The 14,888-nt window shown below is 42.7% G+C and overlaps 1 protein-coding gene and 1 long non-coding RNA gene across 5 annotated transcripts in view; both read left to right on the top strand.

Annotated features, from left to right (window-relative positions):
• Positions 1 to 14,888, top strand: part of LOC129852722 (neuroplastin-like) — a 41,446-nt gene that overhangs the window by 24,660 nt on the left and 1,898 nt on the right. Inside the window, exon 7 of one of the 2 annotated variants that reach the window (XM_055918380.1) lies at positions 5,026 to 5,035. In XM_055918380.1, coding sequence (XP_055774355.1) covers positions 5,026 to 5,035 — 10 coding nt within the window. Of the gene's footprint in view, positions 1 to 5,013; positions 5,036 to 14,888 lie in introns of both variants that reach the window. The other variant, XM_055918379.1, reaches the window with a different exon arrangement.
• On the top strand, positions 5,042 to 12,928 carry LOC129852735 (uncharacterized). Of its 3 annotated transcripts, none has more exons than XR_008759041.1 (4): positions 5,042 to 10,716; positions 11,128 to 12,051; positions 12,223 to 12,358; positions 12,570 to 12,928. It is a non-coding gene; the product is annotated as an uncharacterized LOC129852735 (long non-coding RNA). The 3 variants fall into 3 exon arrangements; XR_008759042.1 differs by having other exon boundaries at positions 5,042 to 11,173; positions 11,369 to 12,051; XR_008759040.1 differs by having other exon boundaries at positions 5,042 to 12,051.

Genomic DNA, 14,888 nt, shown 5'->3' with positions numbered 1-14,888 from the left:
ATTATAGATATACCTCTCGTTAATGCAACCGCTGTGTCAGATTTCAAAAAAACTTTACTGAAAAAGCAAATCATGCAATAATCTGAGACGGAGCTCAGAACAATAGCCAAATTAGCCGCCATGTTGGACTCAACAGAAACCAGAAAATACATGATAAATGTTTCCTTACCTTTGATGAACTTCATCAGAATGCAGTCCTAGGAATCCCAGGTCCACAATAAATGCTTGATTTGTTCGATAATGTCCGTTATTTATGTCCAATTAGCTACTTTGGTTCGCGCCTTCGGTAAACAATTCCAAAGTCAGAAAGCGCCTCCACTATAACGTGACGAAATGTCCAAAAGTTCCATAACAGTCAGTAGAAACATGTCAAACGATGTACTGAATCAATCTTTAGAATGTTGTTAACATACATCTTGAATAACGTTCCAACCGGAAAATTAAATTGACTTCAGAAGAGCGATGGAACGGACGTCCTACTCATGTGAAGGCGCATGATGAATGCATGATCAGCCCGTGGAAGTGATTACTCATTCCTGTCTCCTTCGGCTCCCCTTCACATTAGAGTCATCAGACAGAGTTCTGTTGACTGTTGACATCTAGTGGAAGCCGTAGGAAGTGAAAACTCATCTCACTGTCATTTCAATTGAGAGCATGGTTGAAAATCTGACACCTCAGAAACAATTCAAACAGGAAGTGGAACTTCTCAGGTTTTTGCCTGCCATATGAGTTCTGTTATACTCACAGACATAATTCAAACAGTTTTACAAACATCAGAGTGTTTTCTATCCAATATGAATAATAAGATGCATATATTAGCAACTGGGACTAAGGAGCAGGCCGTTTAATATGGGCACCTCTGTGCACCTTTCATCCAAGCTACTCAATACTGCCCCTGCAGCCATAAGAAGTTAAAGTAGAGAATCGAAAATCCCTGTTACCCTGCTCCAATCAAAGCCCGTCACACCCACAGGTAAGTTATTCTCAAAGTAGCCTACGCTGGTAACTACTAACTAGTTACTACTTTTACAGAGTAATATCTGTCCTAATAACAAAAACACTTGATAACATACAATAATATAAACTGTTAAAGCTAGATTCAAAAGTGTCAAAGTCAAAACAAAGGCTTAAGCATTTGAGTGTAGAGTCAAAGCCAAAAAGGCCGTTGACGCCTATGGTTCTATCAACTTTATTCAGGATATCAGCAAGATATGAATTAATTGGTTACTATGACTTCTTTCCCCCTCTCTCCAAATGGCATCATTATCTAAACGGTTGGTAAGTGAGAGATCTTGCATGTTTTCAGAGACTTTTTTTTATTTATTTGATCCGTTTCTACTACAGTCCATCCAGACCACCATGTCAACACCCGTTTATGAGATTATTTGACTACAAGTTGTTTGGCGTCTTTGCATAGACAATATATATGTTGAAATTATGTATATATTCCATTCGATTTCATTTCCATTTAGAGGGGCCAATGCAGTTTGACATGTTTTCTCCTGTATAGATTGGTGGTCTCTGATGTTTAAAACATATATTGCTATCAGCCTACTGAAATGCACTGCTATGTCTTGTTTATAGCTGTATACATTTTATACAAGTCTTCTTCACTTGTCTTATATAGGAGTGGTAAATCACTCAAACCACCCCACAAATGAGGAGAGATAGTATGCACTCTAGGTTCCCCAAGGCACTGATATACTGTAGATGCTATCAAAAAAAGAAAAAAAAGACAGGGTAGATTAAAAAGATAAATTATGCATACTTCTATTTGTGAAGTCTGAATTGTGTATGCACTGTATAATCCTTCCCATGATGGTTTCTGTGTTAAATATGCCAGTAAATTTGTTACACTGCAGTACACGATTAAACAGAAATTATGCAAATTCACCAATAAAGTAAGCATTGGCTTTGTGTACAGTGTGAAGACAGTGTAGTGCTTTGACAAATACCAACCAATCTCCTGCACCCGTAGGCAAGGCCTCTAGTTTGGCACGGGTTTATGTACAGGAGGGGGAGAGAGAGAGAAACTTGCTTTGGTGTAGAACAGAGGTTGGCAACAGCATGATATTGTTTTGGACCCCCAACGAGTAGATGAAGGTATATTATCTGCCATGGTCATATCAAGCGAATCAGAGATGCAGCACACTGCATCACTGGTGCTAATAGCCAGCTCTGAAATATCCTTTTAGTGAACGTGCCTTAGGCATGCTGCAAGGAGGCATGAGGACTGCAGATGTGGCCAGGGAAATAAATTGCAATGTTCGTACTGTGAGACGCCTAAGACAATGCTAAAGGGAGACAGGACGGACAGCTGATCGTCCTCACAGTGGCAGACCACGTGTAACAACACCTGCACAGGATCGGTACATCCGAACATCACACCTGCGGGACAGGTACAGGATGGCAACAACAACTGCCCCAGTTACACCAGGAACGCACAATCCCTCCAACAGTGCTAAGACTGTCTGCAATAGGCTGAGAGAAGCTGGACTGAGGGCTTGTAGGCCTGTTGTAAGGCAGATCCTCACCCGACATCTCCGGCAACAACGTTGCCTATGGGCACAAACCCACCGTTGCTGGACCAGACAGGACTAGCAAAAAGTGCTCCTCACTGACGAGTCGCGGTTTTGTCTCACCAGGGGTGATGGTCGGATTTGCGTTTATCGTCGAAGGAATGAGCGTTACACCGAGGCCTGTACTCTATAGCGGGATCAATTTGGAGGTGGAGGGTCCGTCATGGTCTGGAGCGGTGTGTCACATCATCAATGACAACTGAGCTAGTTGTCATTGCAGGCAATCTCAACGCTGTGCGTTACAGGGAAGACATCCTCCTCCCTCATGTGGTACCCTTCCGGCAGGCTCATCCTGACATGACCCTCCAGCATGACAATGCCACCAGCCATACTGCTCGTTCTTTGCGTGATTTCCTACAAGACAGGAATGTCAGTGTTCTGGCCAGCGAAGAGCCTGGATCTCAATCCCATTGAGCACGTCTGGGACCTGTTGGATCGGAGGGTGAGGGCTAGGGCCATTCCCCCCAGAAGTATCCGGGAACTTGCAGGTGCCTTGGTGGAAGAGGGGAGTAACATCTCACAGCAAGAACTGGCCAATCTGGTGCAGTCCATTAGGAGGAGATGCACTGCAGTACTTAATGCAGCTGGTGGTCACACCAGATACTGACTGTTACTTTTGATTTTGACCCCCCCCCAGAATCCATGGATGAGGCCTTGTAGACCAACAAGACGTAACTGGTCTGGGCCATATCTGATCTTGTGAAGGCTACTGGACATGCACATGGATTAATCATACATAGACAACATCGGCCTGAACTTGTGAAGACCTTTGGACAGGAACATTAGCTAATCAGTTATAGGCACCAGTAGGAGTGTGCATGTCATGCCACCAATAGAATCTATGCTCCAATGTCTGAGCCAATAAGAGAAATTGAAACTAAGCAAGACAATAAGATTCATAAATTGGAGTGACAATTATGTATGGGTAAGACTGTATAAAAGCCAAGTACTAAGAATGAAGAGTCAGTTCTTCCATGGAATTTCTCGGCTTTGTTACTATTTGAATTCACAAGCTCCGGTATCTGAGAAGTATTTGATTCAAAATTTCCACGATAGTATCAGCACTGATAATGCACTGCCAAGTGATCTAAAGCAAAGGTTGAGATTTTTTAAAGAGCAAAAACATTTTTAAATAACCTTGTGAGGGTTCCACTTTCTTTTACTGTGTGGGATCATTAGGAAACAACCAGGAAAAATGACGTTATGCAAAATGTAGGATGGCGAGTCGCCTAGCGGTTAAGAGCGTTGAGCCAGTAACCAAAAACGTCGCTGGTTCGAATCCCCGAGCTGACTAGGTGAAAAGTCACTCTGAATAAGCGCATCTTCTAAATGACTAAACTGTAAAAATGTCATGCAGAGCATATCAACCCATTGGCATACAAGAATAACTTGCTGAATACATTGATTTCACCCTGGCTATACTCTTAATATTCTCCACTGTAAAAGTCAGTGTTTTTGTTTGTTTGCAATTTCATGACTTGAATCACATATTCTAAACATTATCTTTGCCCGACTGGATAACTCTGCACCAACGGGTTAGTTGTAAGTGAACTCAGATGGTAGTGTAAGGGTGGGATTGGGAGCGCACAAACAGATGTGCCCCCTCTGTCCCCAAGACTGTCTCACATGCAGCCATTCTGTCCCGTCTCACATTGTGACCACCATACCCCCATTTAACTGCCAATGGCATGCTGCTGCTCTCTGGGCCGTATTCATAAAGCGTCTCAATAGTTTAGTGCTGATCTAGGATCAAGTCCCCCCTCTCTATATAATCTTACGGATTATGATCTAAAAGGCAAACTGATCCTACATCCTCACTTCTACTCTGAAATGGTTTATGAATACGTGCCCCAGATCTCTGGTTGCATGCTACTGAACACACTTTCACTCTCCATGTTTACTATACTGACCTACTGACTCATTCTTTCTCGTGTGTATGGTCAAAAACATGTACTAACTAGCTAATCACTCTAATGTGCAATGTCCACTCAAAACATGTACACGTAAAGCCTGCTTACACAACTCAGAGCTTTTATTGTCAGACTCAGTCAAATTAAAAATGCAGACCTGGAGACTTCAAATAGTCAACTTTATTCCTAGAACTTCGGTATTCTGTAATGACAAATGGAACTTGGGAACAACCCATGCAAAATACCCATACCGCGGGATCCACAAGGGAACTCGAAGAATGTTAACATCAGTTGCAAATATGCAATGCTTCACACTGACGTGATGTGACTGCATTTTAAACTGCTACAGTCATGCAACAATCATGTAATTGAATCCATTTGATATTTAATTACAGTTAAGATGTCAACAACATTTGAAAGAAAATATGGGAGCAGTGTGCTGGACACTTCTGAGGGACGACCATGTTGTCTAATATTCCATTGTTTTTGTCCTCTTTCCCTTCTTTTCTCCCCTCGTGACAAAGATGATGAGCCAGCCGCACCAACGTAAGTATGATAAATATTCTGTTCTCTCTACAATAAAAAAAAAAATAATATACAGTGCATTCGGAAAGTATTCAGACCCCTTGGCTTTTCCCACATTTTGTTACGTTACAGCCTTATTCTAAAATTGATTTAAAAAATAAAAAATATATCTACACACAATACCCCATAATGACAAAGCAAAAACAGGTTTTTATACATTTTGCAAATGTATAAAAAGAAAACACCTGATATCACATTTACATAAGTATTCAGACCCTTTACTCAGTACATTGTAGAAGCATCCTTGGCAGCGATTACAGCCTCGAGTCTTCTTGGGTATGTCGCTACAGTGGTTGCTCCTTTAAAAGTTGTGTCATACTGCGGCACACCTTGCGGGCTACCGCAGCATTCAGTGGCACGTCATTTAATTGTCAGACATTTTTTCTGTTAATGCAAGTTAGTGCTAGTTTGACCACCAGAGGGCACCTTTGAGAAGCATTCGATAGTCTTCCATATTGCAGGCATGCGGGAGACCGGGGTTCAATTCCCCAACTGGGAGGAAGGAGTAGGCTGTCCTTGTAATTAAGAATTTGTTCTCAACTGATTCCATATGTGTTATTTCATAGTTGTGATGTCTTCACTATTATTCTACAATGTAGAACATAGGAAAAATATAGAAAAACCCTGTAATGAGTAGGTGTGTCCAAACTTTTGACTGGTACTTGCTTAATTCATTTGATTAATATCATGGTGTTTCTATTCCATGAAAAACGAAAAACCCTCTGGGTAAATTCAGACCGTTTCTCTCTTGGCGCGCACGAGACGTTCGGGCCGAGGAGAAGGGTTGATTTGAGCGTTCTGGCCTTACAACGGCAGTCAAGCACCCAAGCTAATGTTGGCTAGCTTGCTATCTACTTCCAGGCACAAATGAGACCACTCTGACCATTTACCCGCCCTAGCAGAGCTGGTTAGGCAGTTTTCGTGTTAACCAGGGCGTTGGTGACTAACTGTGCTGCTGGAAACAATTTAAGTACGCTTTTTTACTGACGTTTACTGACACCGGCCATATTCAACGGGTGTTGAGCGCTCGTAAATTCATTATTCTGCGCTCTGGTACACTCAGATGAGAGTGTTCTGAAATCGGAGTAGATAGCCAGAGCGAATTTACGAAAGCACCCGAATGTCCATTGAGAACACACAACAACTATACCATTTTGCTAAGCTAAGAATGACAGGAATAATCAAGTCAATTCACTTTGGATAGTTAGATAGCCTATAGTTAATATACTGTCAAGTTTGATGTATAAGTGAGTAAGACTTTTAAACAGGTCAACATACACAAGGCTGCGGGGCCAGACGGATTACCAGGACATGTGCTCCGGGCATGTACTGACCAACTGGCAGGTGTCTTCACTGACATTTTCAACATGTCCCTGATTGAGTCTGTAATACCAACATGTTTCAAGTAGACCACCATAGACCCTGTGCCCAAGATCACAAAGGCAACCTGCCTAAATGACTACAGACCCGTAGCACTCACGTCCGTAGCCATGAAGTGCTTTGAAAGGTTGGTAATGGCTCACATCAACACCATTATCCCAGAAACCCTAGAACCACTCCAATTTGCATACCGCCCAAGCAGATCCACAGATGATGAAATCTCTATTGCACTTCACACTGCCCTTTCCCACCTGGACAAAAGGAACACTTATATCAGAATGCTATTCATTGACTACAGCTCAGCATTCAACACCATAGTACCCTCAAAGCTCATCACTAAGCTAAGGATCCTGGGACTAAACACCTCCCTCTGCAACTGGATCCTGGACTTCCTGACGGGCCGCCCCCAGGTGGTGAGGATAGGTAGCAACACATCTGCCACGCTTATCCTCAACACTGGAGCTCCCCAGGGGTGCGTGCTCAGTCCCCTCCTGTACTTCCTATTCACCCACGACTGCATGGCCAGGCACGGCTCCAACACCATCATTAAGTTTGCAGACGAGACAACAGTGCTAGGCCTGATCACCGACAACGACGAGACAGCCTATAGGGAGGAGGTCAGAGACCTGGACGAGTGGTGCCAGAATAACAACCTATCCCTCAACGTAACCAAGATTAAGGAGATGATTGTGGACTACAGGAAAAGGAGGACCGAGCACGCCCCCATTCTCATCGACGGGGCTGTAGTGGAGCAGGTTGAGAGCTTCAAGTTCCTTGGTGTCCACATCAACAACAAACTAGAATGGTCCAAACACACCAAGACAGCCGTGAAGAGCGCACGACAAAGCCTATTCCCCATCAGGAAACAAAAAAGGATTTGGCATGGGTCCTGAGATCCTCAAAAGGTTCTACAGCTGCAACATCGAGAGCATCCTGACTGGTTGCATCACTGTCTGGTACGGCAATTGTTCGGCCTCAGCCTGCAAGGCACTACAGAGGGTAGTGCGTACGGCCCAGTACATCACTGGGGCTAAGCTTCCTGCCATCCAGGACCTCTACACCAGGCGGTGTCAGAGGAAGGCCCTAAAAATTGTCATAAAGACCCCAGCCACCCCAGTCATAGACTGTTCTCTCTACTACCGCATGGCAAGCTGTACCAGAGTGCCAAGTCTAGGACAAAAAGGCTTCTCAACAGTTTTTATCCCCAAGCCATAAGACTCCTGAACAGGTAATCAAATGGCTACCCGGACTATTTGCATTGTGTGCCCCTCGAACCCCCCACCCAACCCCACTTTTTACGCTGCTGCTAGTCTCTGTTTATCATATATGCATTGTCACTTTAACTATACAGTCGTGGCCAAAAGTTTTGAGAATTACACAAATATTAATTTCCACAAAGTTTGCTGCTTCAGTGTCTTTAGATATTTTTGTCAGATGTTACTATGGAATACTGAAGTATAATTATAAGCATTTCATAAGTGTCAAAGGCTTTTATTGACAATTACATGAAGTTGATGTAAAGAGTCAATATTTGCAGTGTTGACCCTTATTTTTCAAGACCACTGCAATCCGCCCTGGCATGCTGTCAATTAACTTCTGGGCCACATCCTGTCTGATGGCAGCCCATTCTTACATAATCAATGCTTGGAGTTTGTCAGAATTTGTGGGGTTTTGTTTGTCCACCCGCCTCATGAGGATTGACCACAAGTTCTCAATGGGATTAAGGTCTGGGGAGTTTCCTGGCCATGGACCCAAAATATCGATGTTTTGTTCCCCGAGCCACTTCGTTATCACTTTTGCCTTATGGCAAGGTGCTCCATCATGCTGGAAAAGGCAGTGTTTGTCACCAAACTGTTTCTGGATGGTTAGGAGAAGTTGCTCTCGGAGGATGTGTTGGTACCATTCTTTATTCATGGCTGTGTTCTTAGGCAAAATTGTGAGTGAGCCCACTCCCTTGGCTGAGAAGCAACCCCACACATGAATGGTCTCAGGATGCTTTACTGTTGGCATGACACAGGACTGATGGTAGCGCTCACCTTGTCTTCTCCGGACAAGCTTTTTTCCGGATGCCCCAAACAATCGGAAAGGGGATTCATCAGAGAAAATGACTTTACCCCAGTCCTCAGCAGTCCAATCCCTGTACATTTTGCAGAATATCAGTCTGTCCCTGATGTTTTTCCGGAGAGAAGTGGCTTCTTTGCTGCCCTTCTTGACACCAGGCCATCCTCCAAAAGTCTTCGCCTCTCTGTGCGTGCAGATGCACTCACTCCTGCCTGCTGCCATTCCTGAGCAAGCTCTGTACTGGTGGTCCCCCAATCCCGCAGCTGAATCAACTTTAGGAGACGGCCCTGGCGCTTGCTGTACTTTCTTGGGCGCCCTGAATCCTTCTTCACAACAATTGAGCTGGCAACAATATCCTTGCCTGTGAAGCCCTTTTTGTGCAGGTACCCAAGGTTGACAGAGGAAGAACAATGATTCCAAGCACCACCCTCCTTTTGAAGCTTCCAGTCTGTTATTCGAACTCAATCAGCATGACATAGTGATCTCCAGCCTTGTCCTCGTCAACACTCACACCTGTGTTAACGAGAGAATCACTGGCATGATGTCAGCTGGTCCTTTTGTTGCAGGGATGAAATGCAGTGGAAATGTTTTGGGGGAATTCCGTTCATTTGCATGGCAAAGAGGGACTTTGCAATTAATTGCAATTCATCTGATTACTCTTCATACCATTCTGGAGTATATGCAAATTGCTATCATACAAACTGAGGCAGCAGACTTTGTGAAAATTTATATTTGTGTCATTCTCAAAACTTTTGGCCACGACTGTACATTCATGTACATACTACCTCAACTGGGTCGACCAACCAATGCTCCCGCACATTGGCTAACCGGGCTATCTGCATTGTGTCCTGCCACCCACCAACCCCTCTTTTACGCTATTGCTACACTGTTCATCATATACGCATAGTCACTTTAACCAAGTCTACATGTACATACAACCTCAATCAGCCTGACTAACCGGTGTCTGTATGTAGCCTTCCTACTTTTATAGCCTCGCTACTGTATATAGCCTGTATATAGTCTTTTTACTGTTGTTTTATTTCTTTACTTACCTAATACCTTTTTTGCACTATTGGTTAGAGCCTGTAAGTAAGCATTTCACTGTTGTATTCGGCGCACGTGACAAATAAACTTTGTTTTGATTTATAACTACTAAGGTTAGGTAGATAGCTAACATACCGGTACATACTGCTGTAATGATATGCTATGTGGTTTGTAAGGACAGCGTAGCTAACAAATTGGCAGCGAACATAACGTGTAAGGTAATTTATTTGAAAAGTATTTACTTTATTACATTGAGTAATAAGCTACCGTGAGGACGCGCTCTATCGACACTGCGGCTTGAGCATGCTTTTGGTGCAGTCGATAGCGCGCTGGACTTCGGGCAAGAAGGTTTAGGGTTCGAAACCTGCTCCCTGCTTGTTTCATTTGAAGTCGTGCACAATTATCAGTTTATTATTTGGTTTATATTGTCCATTCATTGTCAGTTAGACACAGTAGTGCATTGGGACCCAAAAGCATAATCAGTGCTCAAACTCCCCCATGGTCGTTAGGGCAAATCTGGTTTGTGATAGAACGAGGGGTATTCGCACCTTGCTTGGCTATTAGACTATTCTTTAGTAAAAGTTGAATAGTCTATTGTTCAGCTATTAGCCCCCCTCCCCAACTTGCAACAAATTGTTGTTAATCCCATCTCGTGCCTCGTCCTCTTCCACGCGTCATTCTCCGCCTGAGTGGCTCGCTTGTGGGCGTGCTGGCAGGATATGGCAGCATCTTCAGTTGTGCGTCAAGAATTCTGCATAGCAAGTTTGTATGAAGGTCTGGTTATTCACAAGCAAATTGTTATATGGTATGGAGGTACATTTGTGTATTTTTGTCGAGAGCAAAACATTATTTTCAATCAAAAATAATTGTTCTGAAAGCAACTTTTTTATTTCAATCAAAAATAATTGTTTTGAAAGCAAAAGAGGCTTCAAAGTTAATCAAATATTTATTTATATTTTGTAATAGAGCGCAAAACTTATTCGAGAACAAAACATGTATTTGAAAACAATTTAATTTCACTATCAACCACCCTCCATTTTGGCCATTTTTTGAGTGTCAGTTTGGCTACAACCAATACTGTTCAGCCTTTCTTTCCGACACAAAGGAAGTCATAGCGGACACCTGCGAAGAAGGACTGTGTGATGATGGCATCTCAGGTAAGCAGTACTGGGCATTCTTCTGTCCAACTTCAAAGTCTCCAAGTAATGGGCCATTGTGTACAATAGCGAAGAGTTAGGGAGTCTTTGCAGCGTTGTACGGTAGATGGTGCAGGTATCATTGCCAGAATGATCCAGCTTCGTTGCATTGCTCGGCAAAAATACTCTGCTCCTGCTCCCCTGTCTCTCGTCCACATTGATACAAATCATAAATTGATAAGGTACTAAGATGTATAATGTCTCCATCAAATCTAAGAAGTTATTATAACTTTTTTATTCTTACTTATTCGTAGACAAATTTTCAATGATGTATGAAATTGGAGCTGTTCTTTATCAACTGGTAATACATGAATAATGAAGCAGGTTAATAGGTTAACCAACTCACTTTTAATTCCAATGCTTTTTTTCAAGATACAACATTGTCATCTTTGGCAGTATATATGGATTTTCAAGGAAGGTAAGTATATTATTTTGTATGCATATTGCATATTTCCCATCACCTTATGAACAACCACAATACCAGTCTGGTGTTAAGCTTTCTGTGCTGTATTGACGTATCCTGAAAATGACACCTGCTGCTTTAGATTGAACAGTAATACCTCAGTTATTGTTTTCATATCTACAATAAATAAGCTATTTTCTTTACTTTCAGAGTGCGAGCTGATCAAAGGGTCGAAAATGTAGATATTGCCAGATGTATGTTCACTGTCCGAGGAACAGGCAGTGGGAACTTTATTTCTGGTATAAGTGTCCATAACCAGAGGGAATTAAACTCTTCTGTGTTCTTTTTCTCTCTTCCTGTCTTGTTGTACATGGAACCTGTCTCACATGCATTAATTTAAAAAAACTTAAGATGTCAGCTGCTAATTTTCCGATTTACATTTTTCACTGGACTATCAAGCCCGTTGCTGCCAAGTCATGATTTCCCTTGGGGTTAGCCTTGCAATAACCAAGTGGTAAGACACATAGCCCTCTATATTTAAATATAAAGGTACACTCAGACAGGTGTCTGCATCACAAAACAGTCAGTAACCACTCACAGAGGCTCACACAACTTGCATTTCTATAACCTCGGCCCCACCTCAGTGTTCACTATTCATGGAGGAAGACCACAGGACCACAGAGATGTTAGAGTGGAACGCTTATGGAGAGATGTTTGGAGTGCTGTGACATGTCAGTACTACAACTTGCTGCACAGTTTGGAGGAAGAAGGCTACCTTGACCTGTCGAATTCTATCCACCTCTTCTGTGTGGGATATGTGTTCCTACCTCGTCTGCGGGCAGATCTGCACCATTTCACAGAGAGTTGGAATAATCACCCTTTTAAGTACAGAGGTGAACCTGACACCTCACCAGCTGTTGCCATAGCACTACACAACGGATTCAAATGATCAAGTTATCATCAAGCTTCAAATGGTATTTATGTATTCATTTGTGATCTGGTAATGTAAAAGTCTAATAATGACATTATCTTCTATTTTTTGTCCTCACGTGTCTGTTTTTCAGCATAAAGAACTCTGTAGCCACTTAGTGTGGACACCAGGTGAGACTACACACACAAAAAATACAGTTATATCAGCTGTGTTGGTGAACCCCTCCTGCATCTGAACTGGCTGACACAGAGGGCACAGCATGATCATAGGTGAGAGGTCACTTGGTCGGGTCAACAGGAAGTATTATTAAAGAGATGCTTTACATTGAAATATAGATAGAGATGTAGTAGTCTCAGAGTTAATGATCCAAGGTCAGTTTTGCATTTCACCTCCTGATGATTATGATGACTGACCGTGTTAGAATTTAAAAAACAAAGCTTAATCATGCTCTCTTTCTATCCATCTGTCTCTCGTCTGCAGGTATGTTTTGATGTGAGAGAGGAAGCCAGTCCCGTCATCACCACCTCACCCGCTCTTAAGATAACCTTAACCAAGGCTGGTTAGGAGACACCACTAGAGACACTATGTAATTGTGATGAACTGAGAGAATATTAGGGTAGCACTGTAATTCATTAATCATATGCTGTCTTCTCTGCTCCTCTGTTTTACCTCTTTCCCCGCCTCCTCTGTTCCTCTTTTTTTATAATGCATACAATTTGTGCATTGAAGTACAGATTTAACTTGTATTTGTAATATATTACAATTATAATATTTATAATGCATGTATTATGTATTTATAACACCTGGATAATGAACTTTCAATAAAGCGTTTCACATTCTCCACTGGTTGAAATGAAGTATCTCATTGAAATAGTACACCTATCCAGTACATGTTTATAGGATTTGCATCTTTGGCACAATAAAGTTATTATATTCTACTCAATCCATAGGCTTAATGCCATTCGGACTTGAAGGCGATACAACAACTATGATAGCTGAGGTTCATTGGTATGAATATTAGTTCAGAACCTAACGTTTTAAGGGTCCATACACAGATCGGCTACTTACTGTAGCTAGCTACACATTCATAGGAATACAGTTATTTTTATCTTCCACTACACAATAAGAAAATAAATAATTAGCTAGCTATGTTACTTCAGCTGCATTGCATGGCAAATATAAGCAAGGCAAGCTAACGCAATTGTACATTCAATATGCAGTAAATGCTTTAGCTAGCTAGATTCTTTACACCCACTGTTTCACAAGACGACAGTCTGGCTTGCAGGTTTTCTCAGGAGTCCCTAAAACATTAAACACGAATTACATTTTCATACTCATGTCATAACACTAGCTAGCTGGCTCATGTTAGCTAGTCAGCTAACTTGCTAAATAGTGATTTTCGTACATTAACTTTATGACAAAAAAATATGCACAATCGTTTGTCTCTAAATTAACTAACATATTCCTCTCAATTGTAAATGTTTTGCTTGACTTGTTATGACGTTATAATTACTTACATTTGCTTCCACCGTAATGTTTTGTCTGCCATCTTTGCTGAAGAAAGTCACCAGGGACGGGTAGCTCGCGTCAAATTCGTCATTGGAACCACTCGAAATGATTGGTCATATAAAAACCTTGGGACCCAAATGCATAATGAGTGCTCTAACTCCCCCTTGCGGTGGTCTGGAGCAATGAAGCTGTGACGCTGAGTACCTCTAGGTCCTGCGGTGTAAGCTCGCAACTTTTAAAAAGAGGAACCACTGTACTAGCTTGGCACACCAGTATTTGGGGAGTTTCTCCCATTCTTCTCTGCAGATCCTCTCAAGGTCTGTCAGGTTGGATGGGGAGCGTTGCTGCACAGCTATTTTCAGGTCTCTCCAGAGATGTTTGATTGGGTTCAAGTCTGGGCTCTGGCTGGGCCACTCAAGGACATTCAGAGACTTGTCCCGAAGCCATTCCTGCATTGTCTTGGCTGTGTACTTAGGGTCGTTGTCCTGTTGGAAGGTGAACCTTCGCCCCCGTCTGAGGTCTTGAGCGCTCTGGAGCAGGTTTTCATCAAGGATCTCTCTGTTCTTTGCTCTGTTCATCTTTCCCTCGATCCTGACTAGTCTCCCAGTCCCTGCCGCTGAAAAACATGCCCACAGCATGACGCTACCACCACAATGCTTCACCATAGGGATTGTGCCAGGTTTCCTCCAGACGTGACCCTTGGCATTCAGGCCAAAGAGTTTAATCTAACATCAGACCAGAGAATCTTGTTTCTCATGGTCAGAGTCCTTTAGTTGCCTCTTGGAAAACTCCAAGCGGGCTGTCGTGCATTTTATTGAGGAGTGGCTTCCGTCTGGCCACTCTACCACAAAGGCCTGATTGGTGGAGTGCTACAAAGATGGTTGTCCTTCTGGAAGGTTCTCCCGCCTCCACAGAGGAACTCAGGAGCTCTGTAAGAGTGACCATCGGGTTCTTGGTTAACTCCCTGACCAAGGCCCTTCTCCCCTGCGGTCAGCTGTAGGAACAGTCTTGGTGATTCTAAACTTCTTCCATTTAAGAATGATGGAGGCCACTGTGTTGTTGGGGACCTTCAATGTTTTTTTGATACCCTTTTTTTTTTTTTACCTTCCCCAAATCTGTGTCTGTGCTCTACGGACAATTCCTTCGACCTCATGGCTTGGTTTTTGCTCTGACATGTACTGTCAACTGTGGGATCTTATATAGACAGGTGTGTGCAAATCCAAATCATGTCCAATCAATTGAATTTACTACAGGTGGACTCCAATCAAGTTGTAGAAACATCTCAAGGAT

The sequence above is a fragment of the Salvelinus fontinalis genome, chromosome 4, assembly GCF_029448725.1.
Source record: "Salvelinus fontinalis isolate EN_2023a chromosome 4, ASM2944872v1, whole genome shotgun sequence".
NCBI lineage: Eukaryota > Metazoa > Chordata > Actinopteri > Salmoniformes > Salmonidae > Salvelinus > Salvelinus fontinalis.
The sequence above is the reverse complement of the archived record's forward strand: the minus strand, read 5'-3'. Positions and strand labels throughout refer to the sequence as shown.